This window comes from Engraulis encrasicolus, chromosome 15 (assembly GCF_034702125.1).
Source record: "Engraulis encrasicolus isolate BLACKSEA-1 chromosome 15, IST_EnEncr_1.0, whole genome shotgun sequence".
NCBI lineage: Eukaryota > Metazoa > Chordata > Actinopteri > Clupeiformes > Engraulidae > Engraulis > Engraulis encrasicolus.
In genome coordinates this window covers 14455838-14478173 of record NC_085871.1, presented here as the reverse complement: position 1 = coordinate 14478173, position 22336 = coordinate 14455838, and the positions used below count along the sequence as shown (strand labels likewise).

At 43.3% G+C, this 22336-nt stretch overlaps 1 protein-coding gene across 1 annotated transcript in view; it reads left to right on the top strand.

Annotated features, from left to right (window-relative positions):
- ptprz1b (protein tyrosine phosphatase receptor type Z1b) overlaps positions 1 to 22027 on the top strand; it is an 89071-nt gene extending 67044 nt beyond the window's left edge. Inside the window, exons 9-30 of the mRNA XM_063217114.1 lie at positions 1402 to 1586; positions 2094 to 2220; positions 2401 to 2453; positions 3091 to 3742; positions 5539 to 5683; positions 6125 to 6222; positions 7487 to 7572; positions 9324 to 9344; positions 9693 to 9789; positions 9961 to 10043; positions 10418 to 10552; positions 11585 to 11719; positions 12535 to 12698; positions 13043 to 13178; positions 14902 to 15048; positions 17748 to 17841; positions 18039 to 18112; positions 18552 to 18680; positions 19130 to 19279; positions 19632 to 19774; positions 20399 to 20534; positions 21149 to 22027. Coding sequence (XP_063073184.1) covers positions 1402 to 1586; positions 2094 to 2220; positions 2401 to 2453; positions 3091 to 3742; positions 5539 to 5683; positions 6125 to 6222; positions 7487 to 7572; positions 9324 to 9344; positions 9693 to 9789; positions 9961 to 10043; positions 10418 to 10552; positions 11585 to 11719; positions 12535 to 12698; positions 13043 to 13178; positions 14902 to 15048; positions 17748 to 17841; positions 18039 to 18112; positions 18552 to 18680; positions 19130 to 19279; positions 19632 to 19774; positions 20399 to 20534; positions 21149 to 21286 — 3128 coding nt within the window. The 3' untranslated portion in view covers positions 21287 to 22027. The remainder of the gene's footprint in view (positions 1 to 1401; positions 1587 to 2093; positions 2221 to 2400; positions 2454 to 3090; positions 3743 to 5538; positions 5684 to 6124; positions 6223 to 7486; positions 7573 to 9323; positions 9345 to 9692; positions 9790 to 9960; positions 10044 to 10417; positions 10553 to 11584; positions 11720 to 12534; positions 12699 to 13042; positions 13179 to 14901; positions 15049 to 17747; positions 17842 to 18038; positions 18113 to 18551; positions 18681 to 19129; positions 19280 to 19631; positions 19775 to 20398; positions 20535 to 21148) is intronic.
- The last annotated feature ends 309 nt before the right edge of the window (positions 22028 to 22336 follow it).

Here is a 22336-nt window from a genome sequence, read left to right as displayed (position 1 = left end):
ACACACACACACACACACGCACACGCACACACACGTGCACGCACACACACACACACACGCACACGCACACGCACACGCACACGCACACGCACACACACACACACGCACACACCACTCCAATAGACCTTTCTGCCTGGATGACTTGAGCACCAAATAGTGGGAACATGTTGCTAGGTTACCTTCCTTTGGAGTCCCTTTCGCCAGCATGTGTTTTGGTGTGGGCGGTTATTTTGGCTGCCTGTCTGACATGAAGATTGAGAAGCTGATATTTGCTGAAATGAGGTGACTGGACAGAAGGCTTGCAGGTCTCAGAGACAGCTGCCAAACAACGTGACAGCCTGTGTTTCACAGTGAAGCTAATAACGTGGCCATTGAGAAGGCCCAAAGCGCACTCACAGTCACCTGTCCATTTGGGATGGCAGTGTCTTCCTAGCACATATACAGTATAGCGCACGCATGCACGCACGCACGCACACACGCACACACACACGATTCACCATAGATAAAATTCAAGTGATTCACTGACCAATGTTTTTCGCCCAATCAGTCTCCTAGATAACTCTCTTGATCTGTTTTTTTTAACAGATACTTTATATGTTCACCAACAAACCACCACACACAGACAGGAATCCACTTCCATCAATACTGTGTTTTGTGGTGGTTCGTCAGTGAATTCACAGGCTCATTGGAGATTTGATTGCTGAAAATATTATATCACTAGTTACAGAACAAACCGTGTTATTTATGTAAAATAAACAGTGAAAATGTTAGGAATTCTTTGACAGTGAATGGCACAGGATTATTTTCTGTTTGTTTGGGATTAGAAATCTGCTTTAAGTATCCATGTCAAATTTAACAGATACGCAATCATGTGAATGAAAAACGAGATATAATATCATCATCTCTAGTTTTCTGGTGTCATCATTGCCATGTTATGTAACCCAAACAACACAGCCTAGTTGGCAAACAGGATCAACTGCTAAATTAATTATTATGTAATACTTAAATTGATACCTCTGAACACTTTTTTACTTTACTTTTTTACCGCAACAGCAGGCCTCTTCGAGATTAATAATTAATAAAGATTTTTCATAAAGCATTTTGGCTTTTAGTGTCAAATCATTGCTCATATTAGATGACTGAAATGTTGTCAAATGCTTCGTTGTCTTTCTCAATGCCTGGTGGACCGGCCAGCCTTGGCTAAAAATACCCGGTCTGATGTTTCATCCCAGACTGGCCCTGCCTAACCCTAACCCTATGGTACAGTGCCAGTATATAGTGTTGAATCATGCTGTTACATACTTTGTGAAACTGTCCCTATCTCAGATGACAGGGAAAGTACAAATAAAATGTAATCAACATTGTCAACATCTTTAATGTTTCTATGACCTACTTCTTCAGTTTGCAGCTCAGAGCCGGAGAACGTGCAGGCGGAGCCTCAGAACCTCACAGGCATGGTGGTGACCTGGGAGAGGCCGAGGGCCGTCTATGACACCACCATCGAGCGCTACTCCGTCACCTACCAGAGGCTGCAGGGCAAGGACCCGCCCAAGAAGGAGTACCTCACCGACGGAGACCAGGACGTGGTAATTGATTGAGTTTTTTTTCTTCCGTCGTTAAGAATTGCGAAACGGTGAAATTCTTGAGAGTGTGTGACAAGCGTTTTCATGAAGCAACCTATTGGACCGCCGTGCAAACCTCAAACAGTGTGTGTTTACTAAAACTGAAGCATGGATTCTTCCTTTGTGAATTGAAGAAGCTCCTTGCAAAAACACACAGACACAGACACAGACACAGACACAGACACAGACACAGACACAGACACAGACACACAGACACACACACAGACACACACACAGACACACACACAGACACACACACACACACACACACACACACACACACACACACACACACACACACACACACACACACACACACACACACACACACACACACACACAGAGAGTACAGTACATGACCAACATTGAGACAGATGCATGCAAAACAGGTGCCTGTGGTTAAATTATGTGCACATCAGTTGTACAGTACGTATGTATATAATGGTTTCAATATGTGTTTAATTCCTGTAGGGAGCCATCATTGGAGGCCTGCTGGCCAACAGCAGTTATGTGGTGCAGGTGGTGGCCCTCTGCAACAATGGCCTGAAGGGACGCATGAGTGACCAGTTCATCATAGACATGCCACTTGAAGACCTGGGTAAGGCCTCCTTTACAGTTGATATTATACAGCATTTCGCTATTGTGAATAATAATAATAATAAATAATAAAACATAATACATTTTATTTGGAAGTGCTCTATAATTAATGAAAATGACTTAAGTTAATCACATGTAGATATCAGTGATTCACTGACCTGTTCTCCCCTCCAACTTCTAGATAACATCCCTGATCCATACACAGATCCGCCAGATACTGATGACTACTTTGAGGTAATGATTTAATGTAACTGCTACATATTTATAATTGAGTAATGTAAATAACTCAGAAATGTCTATTTTAAAATATATATAAATATATATATTTTGGGGCTTTTTCACATATTACAGTGAAGAGTGGGAGAGAGAGAGAATTAGTCTTCCAAGTAACACCCATTTTGAAAAGTAATATTTTGAACAATATTGCAATAAGCACACGTTATTTCTAAAATGTGCATAGAATAAGTTTAATATAACATCTATTGAGCTTACAAAACAAAAGTAAGGTTAAAATGAGTACACCCCTATGTTAAAATCCCATAGAGAGCATCAAGATCTGCGTCAGTAGTCATGGTATATGTTAACATGCACGTTTCTTTTGGTGAAATTGGTGAAAACCCGAAATAAACCCAGTCTAACTACCATTCTTGATTGTACTAAGCATGGGGCACTATTCTTTCTACTTCTCACATGGTTACCACAATCAGACTAAGGATATGGATTGCTGGAACCATGCCCTGTGGTCTGATGACACCAAAATAAGCAAATTTGTTTTAGATGGTGTTAAGCATGCATGGTGGTATGCAAGTGGGGCGTACATTGGGGTGTACACATGAACAGTATGCACTGTATATCTCTGTATGTCCTTCAGGTGATGCCGTCCGCTGGCAGACAACCCGACGACCCCGAGGCCCCACCAGATCGCACGATCACCAGCGACTCCGACACCTCCAAGAGCTCCATCTGGGTGACCATGGCGACGGACCAGCCCGGCTTCCTGTTCCCGGGGGCGCCCCGGAGCACCACCCCGCCGCCACGGAGACGTATCATCACCGAGGAGGCCTCCCTGTCCTGGAGCCCCAGCCAGGACAAGGCCAACTCCTACACCCGCAAGCCCGCCACCAAGCTACTCCGTCCGGAGGGCGCCAAGCCCCCCAGCAACAAGGTGGTCACGGATGTCTACTTTGAGGAGTACCTCAACAGCACCTTGTACAAGACCACCACCTCCATGGGCACGCCACTGCCCGATGAGGAGATTGTCGGCGTGGTGACACTTCCCAAGGAACGCGCCTCCCAGAAGGACAACGAGGTGAGGGCAGGAGAAGAGCAGCAGTCTTCGCCTGCTGGTACTGGTACGGTCGACAATGATCTGCCAGACACTCCACTGGACGTCAGAACCACCATCACTGTAGACGAGACTGATAAAGATACCACCTCCACCTCAGGTCCATCAAGGACTACCTTGGCCCCAGGGAGTTCTACCAACCAAGAGCAGCTCTACACCACTCAGCCTATGTTCAATGGTAAGGCAGCATATACAGTAGCTCCCTGCTTCCACGATTAATCAAAATCATATCATTTGTTGAAGAAAAATTAGGTGTGATTTGTACATGTAGTTCATCCATTGCCTGCAATGGTGTAGTAGGGTTGGGTTTTTCATGGTCTTTGATCACAATGATTCTTTGAACTAGACTCTTGTAGTGGAATCTCAATCATCTCGAGTGGTTCTTTGTAGCAACATAGCACTGCAGTAGTCTTGCCAGTTCTTGTGTTACTCTGTCTGCTGCATCCTAGTTGCCTCTCTCGGTCAGAGGCGCCTGGTAGGTGGCTGTCCTGGACTTGGAAACTTCCTTTCGAATTATTCCACATGCCCTTCTTCTCCGTGCTCATTGGCTCTGCTGTGAGTCACATCTACTATGGTGGAGGGTTTCTCTCTCTCGTCCTCTCTTCCTCCCACTCTTCCTCCTGCTCCTTCCTGCCCTGTTCCTGGACTGGCGTTTCCTCGGCTCACCGTCCGCTGTTCCCCTCTAGCCAGACATTGCCCCCTGGTGGTGGAGTTGGTGTGTTGCACATCTTCAAGGTAGAGCTTCTCATTCACGCTGTGCCACTACCGCTGCCATGGATATCACCTCCACAGTAGATGCCTCTGCGTTACTGTAGTTACATGCACTAGACAGACACTCTCCTTCGTCCACCAATGCAAGTAACCATACCAGGCTTGTCTTTTCCACAGCGACTACCGTTACTGAAATGCATAGAGACACGTTGCCCTCCTCCTCCTCTTCTCCATCCCTTACCTCCATCCTTATGGATGAAGGCCCCAGCACCCTACTCGCTACTACTACTACTACTGCTACGTCTACCCAGGCGGAGGGCAGTGGTTCTGGCCCGGCTATCTTCTTAGAGGAGCTGGAGAGGGAATGGGAGAGCGAGGGTGATGGCAGTCCGGCGGCGGTCGAAATTGAGACACAAACACACGTGCGCTTGCAGAACAACACATCCTCTGAAGAAGGCGACAAGATGACAACAGCTGCAGTGACAATGACACAGGATAGAGAAAAAATGATTGACGCTGAGAAGGATGCCGTGACCAAGTTTAACTTTGACAGCCAAGGAGGGGCCAGGGCCACTGCAGAGACGAAGCCTCCCAGGAGAGGAGATCCCTCAACGGGCTTTGAGGTGGAGGATAGTGGGTCAGGGGACGAGAACATGTTGGTGGAGGGCTTTCCCAATGCTAAGATATCTGTCGAAATAACACTGACCAAACTCACAAGCATGGAGCCTTTGGATGGTCCCTACACAGGTAACACAGAAAAAAACACAGCACAGGCCACAACGGTGCAATGTAGGAAGGACGGGAAGGCTGTCTTTTGTTATGTTGTCACATTTTGTGCACAGTGGAGAGCAGTCAAGCCACTCGTGATGTGATTTCTGCTTCTCAGTCAGAGGGGGGAAAAAGCGGTAAAGAATTAAATGATGCTGATGTATGCTGATTAAGGAACATCTTTAACTTTTTGCCAAACCACGGCTGAACATCTGTATCCATTTTAGCTAAATGAATGTTGATGAAGCCTATGAAAGTGATACAAACCTTTTCAAGAGTTTGAAGAATTTAGTTATAATAAATATAATATGATGCGTGAGTGAGGTAACCTCAGTTTCATGTCATTTCATTTCATTTCAATTTGATTAGGACAATGCATAATTAAACATAAACCCTCAACATAAATATTCCAGAGTATGCATAGTTGTTAAATGTCATCTGTTGTCCTAGGCAGGTGTCATTAAAAAAATAAACGTTCTCCCCCTTCCATGGCAGAGGCCAGTAACAGCAGTCCTGAATCGCGTGTGGGCATGGTGGGAGGCGTGGAGCGGGAGAGGCGCACGGTGGTGCCCCTGGCCGTGGTGTCCACCCTCACCATCCTCTGCCTACTGGTCCTCGTGGGTATCCTCATCTACTGGAGGTAAGGGCACTGCACTGCACCGTGCGTGCCATGGAAAGTGTGTCACACAAGATGATTGTTGATATTATATTCCAGTCAGAGGTGTATTTAAGTAAAAGTGGAAGAACTCTGTACTTATGGTGTATCTACCTCAGTTGGTACAGTGTCATAACTGGTGGACTGACTATGAATTTCAGTTGACTATATTATGGTTGTTTTATTGAATCTATTGCAACTTTAAAGTTTATGTCGCCAGCACTGGACTCTGAAAGTGTTTGCTGACAGCATTTTCCTTGTCCATTACACTTGTATACCTGAACTATGAATTTAACTGAAGATGATTTTGGCATAACTATTATTACCTGTATTATCATTACTATAACTATGTTATATAATAGATCAGCTACCTCCAACTGATGTTTGCATCCCCTCTTTGTAAAGTGGTAGAGTGTGTTTTTACAGGAAGTGTTTCCAGACTGCTCACTTCTATGTGGAGGACAACGCCTCACCCAGAGTCATCTCAGCCCCTTCCACACCGTTACTCTTACCTAATGGCACAGGTAAGGACACACAGCCCCATCCAGATTATGCATGTTAATGTACGACATGTGTATATAATGGGATCTATGCACAGATGTATGTGTCATGTATGCACATAAATGTAATTAATGTAGAACTTATATAGCCTATCTATTCATATTATTGAAGATATTGATCTTACCTACTGACATAAATGAGTAACCCAAGGGGGCATATTGTGGGTCAGGGGTGTAAATAATAATCAAAATGTATCGATGCATCGATCCTATGGCCGGCGATTTAATCAAATCATATCGTATCGTGGGGCATTCTTAATGGGGGATGCCACTATTTTGGGGCTTAATACAGTTACAATCGTTGGCTGGGGTTTATAAAGGTGGTGAAGTGTCTTATTTTTCATGTTAAGCGTTGTCTTGCTTTAAGACAACTTAAAAGAGGAAATATGTCGCTAAGCTAGTGAAAGTCAATGGATCCGTGTAGCATGCTGCAATGCTACACGGATACATTGACTTTCACTAGCTTAGCGACATATTCCCTCTTTTAACTTGTCTTAAAGCAAGACAATGCTTAACATGAAAAATAAGACACTTCACTACCTTTATAAACCCCAGTCAACGATTTCAACTGTATTAAGCCCCAAAATAGTGGCATACCCCTTTAAGTATCGAAAATGATCGAACCGCTGGCCCCTGTCCAAGGCCCTAGCTCCACAACATAATAGAAGTAGAAAAGTGATTGGAAAAAATCAAATCGAATCTTATCGTATCATGGGCAATTCTGAAGTATCGAAAATAATCGAATCCCTGCTTTAAAAAATCGGTACCGTATAGTATCGTCATGGAGGCTGTGATACCACCATATTACCCGGTAATACGACCAAAGTAATTTCTAAATTGATGCACTGGCTCCGAAATTATTGAAGATTCACAGTGAATCAGACATTAGTGATTGGGTATTACACCGTATGAACCTTTAGGACTCCAGTTCTGCTTTCCGTTATGCTAATCAACTTGGTATTGATTCTGAAATGTCCATAGTTCCTGCTCTTTAGTTGCCATGCCAGCTGTCTGACCCACTGCATGCAGACAGACAGCGATCCAGACAAACAAACATCGATCAATGACGTTTCTCTATCTCTCTCTATCTCTCTGGCCTTCTCTCACCGTTTCTCTTTCCGTATACCTCTCTTTCATGTATACCATGTTGGATATGCAAATATAGTAACATATCACCTTTTAAAAACACATGTTTGTGTGTTGTGGTTTTGTTTTGTTTTGTTTGCAGATGATAATGAAGCCTTCTCTGTGAAGGAGTTTGTGAAGCACGTTGCCGAGCTTCACAGCACACACACGTTCTCCAAAGAGTTTGAGGTACCTCATCTCTTCATCTTACTACAGTACTGTATCTGTTCATCTACCCCACTCTCACTGTCGCTCTCTGCCCCACACAGCAACCTAATGCATTTGCAAAGCGATAGTAACCACTGATCCATTCAGTAGACAGAGACTTGTATGCTTGCAGTCATTATTGTGCATTGAACTAGTGGAAGACCACAACGATGGAAGATACTGTATTTCCAGACATTGGGTTGAGATCTTGCACAGTTCATTTTACAGTGTCAATTTAAGATTAAGGAAGTTTAATTAACACGCTTCTAGTTGGATCCACTATCTACGTTTTGAATTAACACTGCAAGGTTTACTGTGTGTTGGAAAGGATGTGTGGTGAAGCCATGTACAACTAGCTGATGTATGACTTTTCTTTGCACTGGCTTTGATTTCTTTTCTCCTCATCATCTCAGAATGAAGATTTGTATGTGCATGCACAGCCTAATACCAAACAAAAACAAGGTCTAATTTGATTTCCGTTATTATTAAATTGATGTAAGGTTCAATCTTTCTGCCTAAGCCCGCCCAAGACACAAAATGAAATTACCGTATCTCATAGTGGAGGAGGAAAACGGAAATCCTTTTCTTTTGTGTGTCTCATGATAATGCCATGACCTCCTCCTGTTTTCCTGTTGTTTTTATTATTGTTGTTATTGTCTGTCATTTTTGTCGTGGCTAGTGTTGTTGAGCATGCACAGTGTAGGGACTACAAAATAGTAGTATATGGACCCGCATGCTCTGTGTCTGAAAGCACTCATATGTATTATTGATATGTATTAAAACTATGGTCAGATTGCATGAACACTGTATAGTGATGATACAGACAAGTGAATCGAGTGAAGCAACACAGTGTAATGAAGCCACATAAAGTGGAGTTCAGTGTTCCATTCATCGAGAGAAGTGAAATCTGATGCAAAGTAATGCAGAGCCAATTTCGCTTGGGAGCAACGCCAAATCAAATGGACGCCAGTCACTTTCCATCAATTTGATTCGTTACCATCACCACCATCTGTAGGACTGATATGCTGTTAGAATGGAACACTGGACTTTGCCTTTTGCTTCACGTTGCTTTGCTGAATTCACTTGCATGTATCACCAACCTTCACTATACCCACACGAGGCAGCAGGCACAGCCAGATATGAAGCTCCACACCCTCCACACCCTCTAGCATGAGTGGCCCATGACAACCAACCACCAATGTATATCTCCACATCCCCTTCTCCTTACTCTACCCTTCATCCCTTCCCCTCCCCCACAATCCTTCTTTCCTTTTTCCTTCAACCTCACTCTGTATGTCTGCCTCTCTCCATCATCTCAACCCCACCTTTCCTTGTGGCCAACCTTCATCTTTGTCTCTCTATCCCTCCCTCTCTCTCTCTTCCTCAAATCTCCCTACTCCTGTATCTGTTCTCTCCCCCTCTTTCTCCACCACATCCTTGCCTCCATCTTTCTCCCATCTTTCTCTTCTCTATATATCTCCCCCTTTTCTCTGTCTCTCTTTATCACTCTTCATTCTCTCTCAAATCTCCCCCCTGCTCTCTCTGTATCTCTATTACTTCCCACTTCCTCTCTCTATCCCTCTCTCCCTTTAGTTTCTCTCTCTCTCCCTCCCTCTTCTCCCTCTTGCACACACCTATTGTTGTACCTCATGTATCTTGCACTTGCTGTTCACTGTCTGGCCATGGAATTTCATTGCTGTGCTCTCTGCGTTCTCACTCCCTCCCCTCATTAGATCTTGAAAGAGTCTTACGAGGTAAGACATGTCTCCCATTGATATGCTGTCTTCCCTTTTTTGTTTTGGTCCGTCTTTTCTTTGCTCGCGTTTTTGTTTTCGCTCTTTCTTCTTCTTCACAGTCTAGGTAGCCCGTAGTGATCATGTGTCTATGTTGATCTGTCTCTTTTCTTTTTATGTTTGAATTTTTGTTGTTGTTGTTCTGGAGACTGACTGCAGTAGTTTTCTTTTTTTCATGCTAGTAGTGTGTTTGTTTGTTTGTTTGTTTGTGCGCATGGAGTTCTGCATGTTGTGCGATGCGGTGGTTAAGTCCGGAAACGAGGAAAGAGCGTCATGTGATTGGAATGTTTTTATTTTCTTGTCCACCAGGAGATTCAGTCCTGCTCAGTAGACATGGGCATGACCACCGACAGCTCCAATCACCCTGACAACAAGAGCAAGAACCGATACATCAACATCCTGGCCTGTAAGAGGATAGCTCGCACGCACGCTCGCACGCACGCTCGCACACAGGCACACACGCACGCACGCACACACACACACACACACACACACACAGAGGTACTGTATATCCTCTCACTTTAAACAGAAATATATGCTTTCAAACTTCTTCTTAATATTTCTTCGTATTTTTCAGATGATCACAGCAGAGTGAGGCTGTCACCCAATACTGATACGGAAGGGGAGTGTGGAGACTACATCAATGCAAACTACGTGGATGTGAGTCTTTCAAATATGAATAAAGTCTGACAGATGTCAGCTATGGATTCCTGCAATTCGGTATTCATGTAGCCTGTAATTTACCCCAAGTGTGGTCTTAGCATCAATGTGTCCCGCTGCTATAGGGCCTCAACCATGAACTGTATAATAATTGGATTTCTGACGTCTGTGAATGTTTCATTCATCCATTCCAGGTCATGGTAGTGTAAAGTGATGTGTTGTAAGCAAGTGGTCATCTTCTCTTGCTTATAACTTTGGCTGTGTGTTTTTGCTATATGGCTTCAACCAGCCCAAGGTCTTCTTGTTCTATAATACATATTCATGTATCCTATAATTTACCCTAGTTCCTCAAAGTCAAATGTTTCCCGCTGTAGGGCTTCAACCAGCCCAAGGCCTTCATAGCAGCCCAGGGCCCCATGAAAGCCAGCCTGGAGGACTTCTGGAGGATGGTGTGGGAGCAGAACGTGGGGGTCATCGTCATGATCACCAACCTGCTGGAGAAGGGACGGGTAAGCCCTGGGGAACATGACTGCCTTCGAGATCGTTTTTTAACCCTTTAACCCATTCATTTACGGCCCCTGTTATAAATTAGCTGTTACCAGAATGCAAATGACCAAGTCGTAATGTATTACCAACGGCCCTGTGTACTGTCATAGTGGTATACCGTAGTACTTTGGTGGTAAAGGTTTTTCAGTGACTATTGCAGCACTCCACTGGTGGAACAGCACATGTTAAAGGGCTATGAGCAGCAAACACATCTGTGCAAGAAACATAGCCTTTAATTTAATAACTTCTATTTAGACACACTAGATCTTAATGGATTAAAGGTGTTATATGATTACTATATTGCAAGTAATTATACGTTTAAAGAAACCTCTTGATATGTGGTTTGTATTAGGCCTACAAAAGTACAGAAGAATACAAACAGTAGTATGGTGATTGTGTACACACTGTTGATTGTGGTGTAACTGTTGGTATAAATTATTAGCCTGGGTATTAAAATAATATTATGTATTATGTTAAATACCCGTTAATGGAATATTTGGTTTCTTAATCCTAATATTTTAAAGGTGCACTGTGCAGGAAATGGTAAAAAAAAAGGTACTGCAAATACTGTATGTTGCTCATTGAAACTGGGTTGCCTATTCCCAAATTTGATCTTTTCATGAAAGTTTACTAAGTAATATGCTAATATTTTCTAGTATGGCCCAAGTACAGTCATTTTTGCAGCTAAAAATGTCTATTTCTGGAAATTCAAAATGGCGGACCATGGAGAAGATCCCCCTTTTCATGTATGAGAAGTGCAATTTCCACAGTCATAGAGAAAACTTAAAATTTGATGGTGCTGGTAAGTATTCATGAAAAAGGTAACTTTAGTGAATGGGTAGCATGAATTCTGGAAATAAACAACTAAAAATCTTACACAGTGCACTTTTAAGTAAGTAGTGTTCAATTTGGTATAGTCCTTATATTAACTCCTTACTAAGCACATGTAAAGTCCTTACTCTTCTCATTACACCCTTTCTGGATTTCTCTTTCAGAGGAAGTGCGATCAATATTGGCCTGTGGAGAACCAAGAAGAGTACGGCTGTTTCCTGGTGACTCTGAAAAGCACCAAGACCCTGGCTTACTACACACAAAGGACCTTCACCTTGCGCAACACCACCATCAAAAGGGTGAGGGAGGAAATGGGAATGGCGTGGTCAAGCAAGTGCATGCTGTGCTCTACTAACCTCCTTTCAGGGCTATGTTGTAAAGGGAGAAAAAAAGCTCCTTTCAATGGATGCTGAGAGTCTGCATTCAGTGCTCCTCTAGGAACTGGGTGGATTCTATTTCTGGCGTGTCCATTATAACCATTATATTCATTCTTTTGAAAAGAAAGAGCTTTTTTTCAAAGAATATAAGCCTTGAACAGTGCTTGATATCATGCTTCTATATCATAAAGTTCATTTGGGTCCTCAGGGCTATCCGTTTTATAAAGAACTGTATGTTGCCTGAAAGGGTTTTTCATTAAGAGCTTCATGTCTCGTTTTTTACACTAACATGAAAGACATTTTTTGAACCTTAGTAAAAAGTTTAACTCTTCCTCTAGAGAAAACACATTGTTTTCACACAATGTCTGGATAAAATGACTACTTATAGAAAAAATACCTTTGATGTTCACTCTGTCTCTCTCACAGGAGTTGCATATATTCTTAATAGATGCTACTTTTGTATGACCTCCTCAAAGGAGGCTATAGTTTTGCCTGTATTTGTCTGGGAAATAGCATGAAAGTCATGAAATATTGCAACTTTGCAGATTTAATTAATTGTACTTAGGTGTAATTTTGTGGTAGAAAGTAGAATATTGACATGGAAAGTGTAGATGACAAAATTAAAAACGGAGAAAAATTGAGAAGAAAAAAAATGTATGTTGAGTTAAACTGTCCAAGGTTTGTGCTTGCTGAGTACTCTTTTAGTGCGGTAGTATTGACCGTCTGTCTTTTCGTAGGGGTCCCCGAAGGGTCGCAGTCAGGAGCGAACCGTGCTGCAGTACCACTACACCCAGTGGCCGGACATGGGCGTCCCGGAGTACACTCTGCCCGTGCTGTCGTTCGTGCGGAAGTCCTCCCAGGCCAAGGCTGCGGACATGGGACCGATGGTGGTACACTGCAGGTCCGTAATAACCCGGCCCGCACAGTGGGTCACGTGACAACACAGACATTATTGGGATACACATATGCAGACACAAATACACACACACACACACACACACACACACACACACACACACACACACACACACACACACACACACACACACACACACACACACACACACACACACACACACACACACACACACACACACACACACACACACACACACACACCTTAGCAATACACAAACAGTATGTAATATGTTAGTATGTAATATGTAATATGTAATGAAGGCTTGTGTAAATCATGCACATAGTACCTTTACTAATTATATCTGCTGTTTTTCTGCTGTCCCTCAGCGCTGGTGTGGGCAGGACAGGCACCTACATCGTGCTGGACAGCATGCTGCGCCAGATCAAAGAGCTGAGCACCGTGGACATCATGGGCTTCCTCAAACACATCCGCACACAGAGGAACTACCTGGTACAGACCGAGGTAAAAAAAGAGAATTACACCCCTGTGAGACAGTTTTAAATCTATAGGCTAAAGAAATGTTTCCAGACACGAAAATAACTGGGTTTTATATCACGACAAGGGCTAAGATAGATACTATACCATCATGGAAGTATTCATATGACACGGCACAAAGGAACTGGTACAGACTGAGGGGAAAAGAAATATGCCACACCAACCAGGGGGTGACCAGAGAGAGTAGTTACACCAACCTGTAAAATTTTTTGCTACACATCAACAATGATAAAATGGCTGTTCACATTTCACTATATATATGGTGCATTATTACTAAAACTTTACAAGGGCACTGTCCCCTCTAACTGTGAGGAATGTCCCTTGATTTGCCAAAAACAGGTTAGCCCCTTTTCCTCATCCTGTGCAGAGTGGATACTCCTCATGTTAGCCAACAGAACCAGCTTACCTCATCTCTCTGGTGTCGTGGCCCAGTAACAAGAGGCCCACTTAGACTCTTGCTGCCACTGTCCCCACAGGAGAGGTGAACTCATCATAAGACACATGTATCTGCTGGTTAACATGCAGACCACCTCTCTGTGGTATACCTCTTAAGGCCCATACAGTATGTATGCTCATGATGTCCTACTTCCATAAGGAGCAGTACGTGTTTATCCATGATGAACTCATCGTAAGACACAGGTGGTGTGCTTGTTAACCAATAGAGACATATCTGTGGTACAACACGCCATTAAAGGGGTCTCGTTTACACTCTGTGCTTATATGCTATACCTGTCCCCACAGGAGCAGTACATCCATGATAAGCACATGCTAAGACATAAAGCTTGTCTGCCTTTGCAGATAATGAGAGACATCTCTCTGGTATGACAACCCATTTAAAATGGCCCATTTTTATACTCAGGCTGTCCTGTGTCCCCACACGAGAATGAGCACATACTAAGACACAAAGGTGGTCTGCATCTCAACTTAACTAGCAGAGACATCTGTCCGGTATGATGCCCCAGTAATACAGGCCTACAGTAGGCTCATGCTAAACCCTTGTGTTGTACTACGTGTGTTCATTTAAAGGGGTACGCCACTATTTTGGGGCTTAATACAGTTAAAATCGTTGGCCAGGGTTTGTCAAGGTGGTAAAGTGTCTTATTTTTCATGTTAGGCATTGTCTTGCTTTAAGACAAGTTAAGAGTCAGTATGTAGCCAAGCTAGTGAAAGTCAAAGGATCACTGTGGCATGTGTGATCCATTGACTCTCACTAGCTTAGATACTTAGTCCCTCCTTAAAACAAGACAACGTCTAACATGAAAAGTAAGACACTTTACCACCTTTTTAAACCCAGGGCAACAATTTTAACCATATTCAGCCTCAAAGTAGTGGCGTACCCCTTTAAGACTGTTCATTTATGGCTGTTTTATGAAGGTTCTGGCCCTCCCATGGCCTTACTGTAGGGCACCGAGTTACTACGCCGGCGACCCGGGTTCGATTCCAGCCCTGTCTCTCTTTCCCCACGCATTTTCTGTCTCTCCTCCACTGTACTGACAGAAATAAAGGAAGGTTCTATGCTCATGCATCCCTTTTTAAGGGGCTTTTTATGCCTTTATTGACAGGATCGTATGAGATAATGACAGGAAGTGAGTGGGAGAGAGGGATGGGGGGAGTCCCCATGGGGCGGGCATGAAAGCCCAAATGTTGGGGGCTTAGCGCGCTTTTGCTCATGCTTTCCATGTGTCCATAGGAGCAGTATGTGTTCATCCATGATGCCCTGGTGGAGGCCATCCTCAGCAAGGAGACGGAGGTGTCCTCCACCCGCATCCACGCCTACGTGTCTGACCTCCTCACGCCCGGACCCTCGGGCAAGACCAGGCTGGAGAAGCAGTTCAAGGTTGGTACAGTGTATAGAGGTTCGTTGCAAAATGACGTGTATCCATTTTGAAACATTTTGGGAAATGAACATATTGTACTGGACATTCTATTGAATTGCATTGCAAAATGCATTTTATATACGTTTAAAAAAGTATGTTCTCAAAATATTTGAATGGCAAGCATTCACACATAGATGATAGGACTTCTGAACAGTTATCTTCAATGATAAAATGCAAAAGTCAAAATTGGTGGATATGTCGTTTTCCAACGAAACTCTTTAGGATATTGTTTCCAATACAAGGTTTGCTGGGGGTTATCTAACAAATACTCTGTAGGCTATGGTAGAGACCCAGGATCCACCTTTAAAGACAAACATGTCGGACTTTAAGGTGGCCATTAATAATAATAATCATAATAATTGTATTTGTATAGCACTGTGTCATACAAGGCATGTAACTCAAAGTGCTTAACAAATGGGAAAAAAAAACATTGTTAGAGATAGATTTAAAAGGAGAGGTATAGAGGAGAGGTAGAAAAAGCAGGAAGGCAGAGGAAGAAGAGATAGACAGAGAATGTAGAGTCATAAGGTCAACGTAGGTTAGGACCAGGATTCTTAGATGTGTAAGGTCCATAGTGGCTGGGCCTATCATAAGTCATAGATAGTCACACAGAGATTGGGCGCTCAGGTGCGGCCCCTAGTGGCATCAGGGGTGAGGAAAAACTCCCTTTCGCTTGATTCATAGTTTGTAAGGGGGAAAAAAAAGCTCAGTGAGGTCTGAGAAAAAAGACCCCCTATAGTCAGGAAGAAACCTCAGGCAGAGACCAGCGGCCACCTAGGGGAGCCCCCTGCCAGGGCTGGTTGCGAGTAGTAAGGGCGCTGCGGCAGCTGGGACACTATGACGCCTTGGCAGCTAGGAGTTGGCAAGGATGAAGAGGTGGGTCTTCAGCTGCTTCTTGAATGAGTCGACGGAGGTGGCTGATCGGATCTCGATGGGGAGGGCGTTCCATCTCTTGGGCGCATAGCAGGCAAACGCGGCGTCGCCGATCTTCTTCTGCGGGGGGGGGTGGGGGTCCTTAGCAGCTTGGCATCAGTGGACCTGAGAGCTCGAGCAGGGGCATAAAAAGAGAGCATGTCTGAGATATAACTAGGGGCAAGTCCATTTAATGCTTTAAATACTGTTAGCAGAATCTTAAAGTCGATTCTGTATGAGACAGGTAACCAGTGCAGGTCTGCCAAGACAGGAGAGATGTGCTCTCTCATTCTGGTTCTTGTTAGGATTCTTGCCGCAGAATTTTGAATGAGTTGCAATTTGTCAATTAATTTTTTTGGGAGACCAGAGAAGAGAGCATTGCAGTAGTCTATCCTACTGGTGACAAAGGCATGAATAAGTTTCTCAGCGTCTTGTCGGGGGGCCAAGCCGCGCACTTTGTTGACATTTCTAAGATGGAAAAAAGCAGATTTTGTTATCTTGTTGATGTGAGGCTCAAAGCTCAAATCTGAGTCTATGACCACACCTAGGCTAGTAACCTTATCTTTAATGTGCATGCTTAGGTCACCTAGGCTTGAGTGGAGTTTTGCACGTTTTTTCTTAGGCCCAATGAGCAATACTTCAGTTTTATCCTCATTTAATTTTAGGAAGTTACTGTTCATCCAATCTGTGATGGCAGACATGCATTTAGTCAAGGCATGAATGGCAGTGCTTTGGCTAGGCTCGACAGAGATATATAGTTGAGTGTCATCGGCATAGCTATGAAAATCAACATTGTGCTCTCTGATGATGGAGCCCAGGGGCAACATATAGAGAGAGAAGAGGAGAGGGCCCAAGCAACTACCCTGAGCAACTCCAAAAGGCACATTCTACTTAAGACACCATAGTTTCAATAGTGGGGGGGAGCAGGTTGAGTACAGTCGCCACTGTAGCCACACTATACCCACCATTAAGAGACAAAAATGGCCCTGCCATGGTCAACCGGTGGGGCAATTACCTGCCATGCGGCTGACCTGGGTTCGATTCCCGGCCCAGGACCTTTGCCAACCCCTCCCCGTCTCTCTCCCAGTTCACTTCCTGTCGACCTCTCACACTGTCCTATCGAATGGGGTCGAAAAGGACCAAAAAAATGTTAAACAAACAAAAAAAAAGAGACAAAAAATAGAAAGGTCTGGAGGGAGTTTGGAAATTAATGGGATTGATGCAAAATGTAAAAGGTAGTACAGACTGTATGAGGCAGTAATTATGGGGGCGTAATTCACTAGCCTGACAAGCTTGTCCATGTCTACTGCTTCCATTCGTACGGTGGACTCATCAGGCTAATAGTTCACACCCCCAGCATGAAATGATGGCCTCAGGACTCTCCCAATTACTAAGGGCTGCAGGGTGACTTGTACATCAGTGGTTCCCAAACTTTTTTAAAGCGGGGACCCCATTTTGGATTTAAGAACATTTTCGCGACCTTTGCAATTTCCCATGAATAGTTTGTCCGCTAATATTGCTAGAAATTCACAGGATAGTAAATACAACTATTAACCATTCAAGTGAATACTGTTACTAACCATATTATGGAATTATATTTGCTGTTAACCTGTGGATTTCCCGTTTTTATGCAATGCCCCTTTTTGTCAGCGACCCCCCTTCAGTACCTCTGCGACCCCCCTAGGGGTCCCAACCTCCATTTTTGGAACCACTGTTGTACAGTATGACTTACCCTCCCTTCTTGCAGCTGGTCAGCCAGACAAACGTGAAGCAGTGTGATTATGCATCTGCATTGAAAGAGGGCAACGTGGAGAAGAACAGAACCTCCTCTCTCATGCCAGGTAAGTGGCAAACTGAATATCCATAGATTCAGATACAGCATGCCGGTATCCATTGGCATGTACAGTATGTCCAGATGCTATTACTAAACCAAATGAGTCTTCATACAATGAATGTCATGAGTTGTCCACTGCAATATGCCCTGTTGCCTTGTTTGTTTTGTGATTATGAATGCATTTTTAAATCTTGACTATTTCAGTGGAGAGGTCCAGAGTGTGTCTGTCCACTGCATCAGGAGAGACGTCAGACTACATCAATGCTTCTTATGTCATGGTAAATTATTACACAGTGTGAAGAACTGCATGTGAGTGAATTTTGAGGGGCAAACTGTGTTTCACAAAGTGAAGAGACTACAAAAACAAACAAAAACCATACTTCATGTAATGTATGTAACATAAGATGTAACAGGGTTAGCAGCACAGAAGTTTTAAAGACCGGTCTCCAGTGTGCAGTTAACCATAGTGAGACATTGAAAGTAACCGTGCACGCACACACATAAATGATTAGAACATGTCTAGTTACTCCAATTATTAGAGGATATGAAGTTACTGCCTTTTGCTTATAGGCAGTATGGGGACTGAATGGAGACCAGCACCCTGGGAGGCGGTTTGGCCATGCGTCCTGGGATGTAAAAAAAAAAACCCTCACCTGCAAATCACCTGCCATTTCTAATTGCACTTGTTCTGACCTTGCCTTCCCTCTGCCATCTCAGGGCTACCGTCGCAGCTCTGAGTTCATCATCACCCAGAGCCCCATGCCCAGCACAGTCAAGGACTTCTGGAGGATGATTTGGGACCACAACTCCCAGATCATTGTGTCCCTGCCAGACGCCCAACGCCAGGTATAGCTTAGCAGACTATACAGTAAATAGGCTATCACAGGACCAGGAGGAGACCTGTATACCTTTATACGTACACAAGGCTTAAACATAATATTACTAGTGTTTTTTATGTTCAACAGAGAGCCATTAATGAGGAGATAAGAAATCAGAAATACAACAAAACTAAATGAAGGCAAACTTTATACAGTCATACTCTGACATATGAGCATTATGTTTTCAATTAAAAAGTACTTAAACGACTCAACTGTGCGTATATTTGTGCCATAATTACAGCATGTCTACTGGCATGCTTCATTACTACAGCAGTCACACAACAAATGATTCATGCATCACCAAATTGACTCCAAATCAACTGAGCACAAACGGAATAATTCATTTTGTATGCAGTGATATTTAGTATAAGAATGGAATCAAAAATGCATCTCCATATTCTTTCTCTACCTTTTTAGACTGAGGAGGATGAGTTTGTCTACTGGCCCGTGAAAGACCAGCCAATCAACTGTGAGACCTTCACTGTAACCTTTACCGGCGAGGACAATGTGTGTCTGTCCAGTGAGGAGAAGCTGATTGTCCACGACTTTATACTGGAAGCCACACAGGTAAAACAGCTGGTTCTCAGCATTCCGTACTTGGTATGGCGCTTGCATGCAGTAGGACAAAGTGTAGCATGCACAATATAACACTGATTCAATTTAGTGTGCAATTTGCATGCGTGGTCATTATGATTAAGAAAATGATTGACACTTTTGTATACAATTATTTATTAAAACAATTAGTTGCAGGATCATGTGATGATAGTTTAGCCTGACTGTAATGTTAGTCTGACTGTAAAAACACACCCAGAACTTAATCTACATTAGTTTCTAAAAGTGCCCTATGTACTGTGTGTGATGTGTCTGTGTGTGTGTGTGTGTGTGCGTGTGTGTGCGTGTGTGTGCGTGTGTGTTTCAGGATGACTATGTCTTGGAAGTGCGTCAGTATCGGACACCCCGCTGGCCCAACCCTGACAGCCCCATCAGCAACACCTTCGAGCTGATCAATATCATCAGAGAGGACACGCGCCACCGGGAGGGAACCATTGTTGTCCACGACAGGTAGGACACAAAGTTGGACACATGCCTTTCATTGCAACTCTAACTAATATGCATTACTTGTCTTTATTATATACTATACTATTATATCACACTTCTCTTCTATCCAGGGTGACTCGCAGTTATTTTAGGTACAATCCTCATGGAAAAAATTAGCAAGAGGTATTGCATGAGAATGCCGGAGATCAGTCATTGACATTCTCGCACACATAAGCGCAGCCAAAGAGTCTTATAGGAGAGAAAGATATGCCGAACTTCCCCCGTCCAATGCAAAGGAGTGTGCTCAAATTCGGTCTCCTAAGGGGTCGTTGTCCCCTCCCTCTTCTTCTCTTTTTGTGGTGTTTGCACAAGAAGTGTGCTACTGCCATCTACAGCGCTAAGGTAGCTCAATTTTTTTCTCAACCTAAAGACTCTGAAGGTTTCCTAACCAAAGGTTTCCTAAAGGCGCGTTCACCCGACATCGCATGGATACCGGAAAAGAACGAGCCTGAAGTATCGAGCCTGAAGTATCTCTATACGCTTCTTTGGTGTAGCTGTGCAGGAGTCAAACTTTTGACGTCACAGACCAACTACATACATAAATCTATGACTTGTCATGTTTGTGTCTTTGTCTGCTGCACTGAACAGGTACGGAGGTTCCACTGCTGGAGTCTTCTGCTCCATGACAACACTGGCAGATCAGCTGGAGGAGGAAAACTGTGTTGACGTGTACCAAACCGCCCGCATGACCAACCTCATGAGACCTGGGGTCTTCACTGACATGGTAAGTCAAGGGCAGCAGCAGCAGCAGCAGCAGCAGCAGCTGGGCCATTTGTTGCCTTGTGGTCGTCTATGGCCTGGTTTTACTCATGCTTTTAATTTTTTTCTTTTTTTTTCTCAAAGCTAAAAAAAATGACGCTTTAAGAAATATTTATCTACTCTGTGTTGTGGTTGGTGTCTTATTCCGTGCAATGATTTAGTCAATCTTTGTCTCTGTATGTTATATTTTGTGGTGTATCGTCTGTAGTGTATGTCTTTAAACACCTTGTTTATAACTTCACCATTTTGTGGGACAATTGCTATATTCGACTCGACTTTAAGGGAACCACTAACCAAACAAGCAAGCCAGGAAAGAAAATGATAGTCAAAACAATAAATCTCAGCACTGCATCCATTATACTACAGTATGACTTTGCTTGTATATAGTTACCTAGTAGACAATGTATTTTACTCTCCCTGTGTTTTTAACTCACTGCAGCACAGCGCATTGCCAGTTGTAAAACTCCTCTTAAGATGGCATGCACCCAGAGCCCTAAATGTTAATGTATTCCCAATGGAAAGAGCAGGCCCTGAGCCTCTTGTCTCTCTGCTTTTATTCCCCTTGTCTGCCCTGACCAGGAGCAGTATCAGTTCCTCTACAAAGCTATCCTGAGTCTGGTTAGCACCAAAGAGGACGAGAAGGCCTTCCGCTCCTCCGAAAACAACGGCAGCGTCCCCACCGGCAATGGCCCCGAGAGCCTGGAGTCCCTCATGTAACCATGACAACAACAACGGCCCCTGGAAGAAGGAACGCTTATGTTTTATTGTACAAAAGCAATGTGTCCTGTGTAGCGGAGGAATGTCTTTTTTTGTTTGCCTTGCCTTGAAAACAAAAACATGTTGCTCCCTTGTGTGTATGTATGTCTTCGGTGCTGGATACTATGTGGTCTTTGTCTTTTTGTGCCTTTTCTTGTTGTCATGTCGAGAATGCTTTGGTACAATTGCATTGTTGTAACTAATGCCAAATGTTGTATTGTTGGACTGTCGCTGTCTGAATGATTTGTTGAGGCCATCGGTATAATTTGATTTAACAATTTCTAAAATGTCATTCGTGGGTAATCATTTCTGAAGGAGGGGGAGATTGTCTATTTTTTATAGATGCTCTGGGTTGGAAAAGAAACCCGAGATGAAATCTCTATGCTGTATATAATAAGATGTCAGATGCTATTGTATAGGGTGGGAACATGGAAAAAGAAGACAATAATATTCTAACTTGTAAATAGTTAATATCACATCCACAGACCAAATCTATTTATACGACTAGATTTTGTATTTTACTACTGTCTTTTGTAGCTTTAACCGTCTTACCTGTCTTTTGATAAATTAGTTCAAATATTGGATCAAATTTTTAATACCTGCCCTTATGTATTATCTTTGATTATGGATCATATTCATGGAATGTTGGGGTTTTGTATCTGTAGTTGTACATAGTAACAATGTTTTCAAAGCGAGAGACTGTGAGTGTTGTTCTTGTCTCGTATTTCTTTCAGTGAAAGTGATCCCATTTTTTGTCATTGTGATTACACGCAACCCAACTCTGAAAGGAGACACTGTGCTTTTAAGATTTTAAGAAGCTGTTTACACGTATATAGAGGATTTTGGAAACACATTGGTTTACATGTAAGCACAGTTTTAGGATGCATATTTCAAAACTCAGATTTTAAAACCATCCCATCTAGTTTGCTAAAACGTACCCGTCATAAAGGAGATTTTATTGTCATCCACATGTCTCTAGGGCCGTTTACGGTTTACACCCCCCAATGTAAT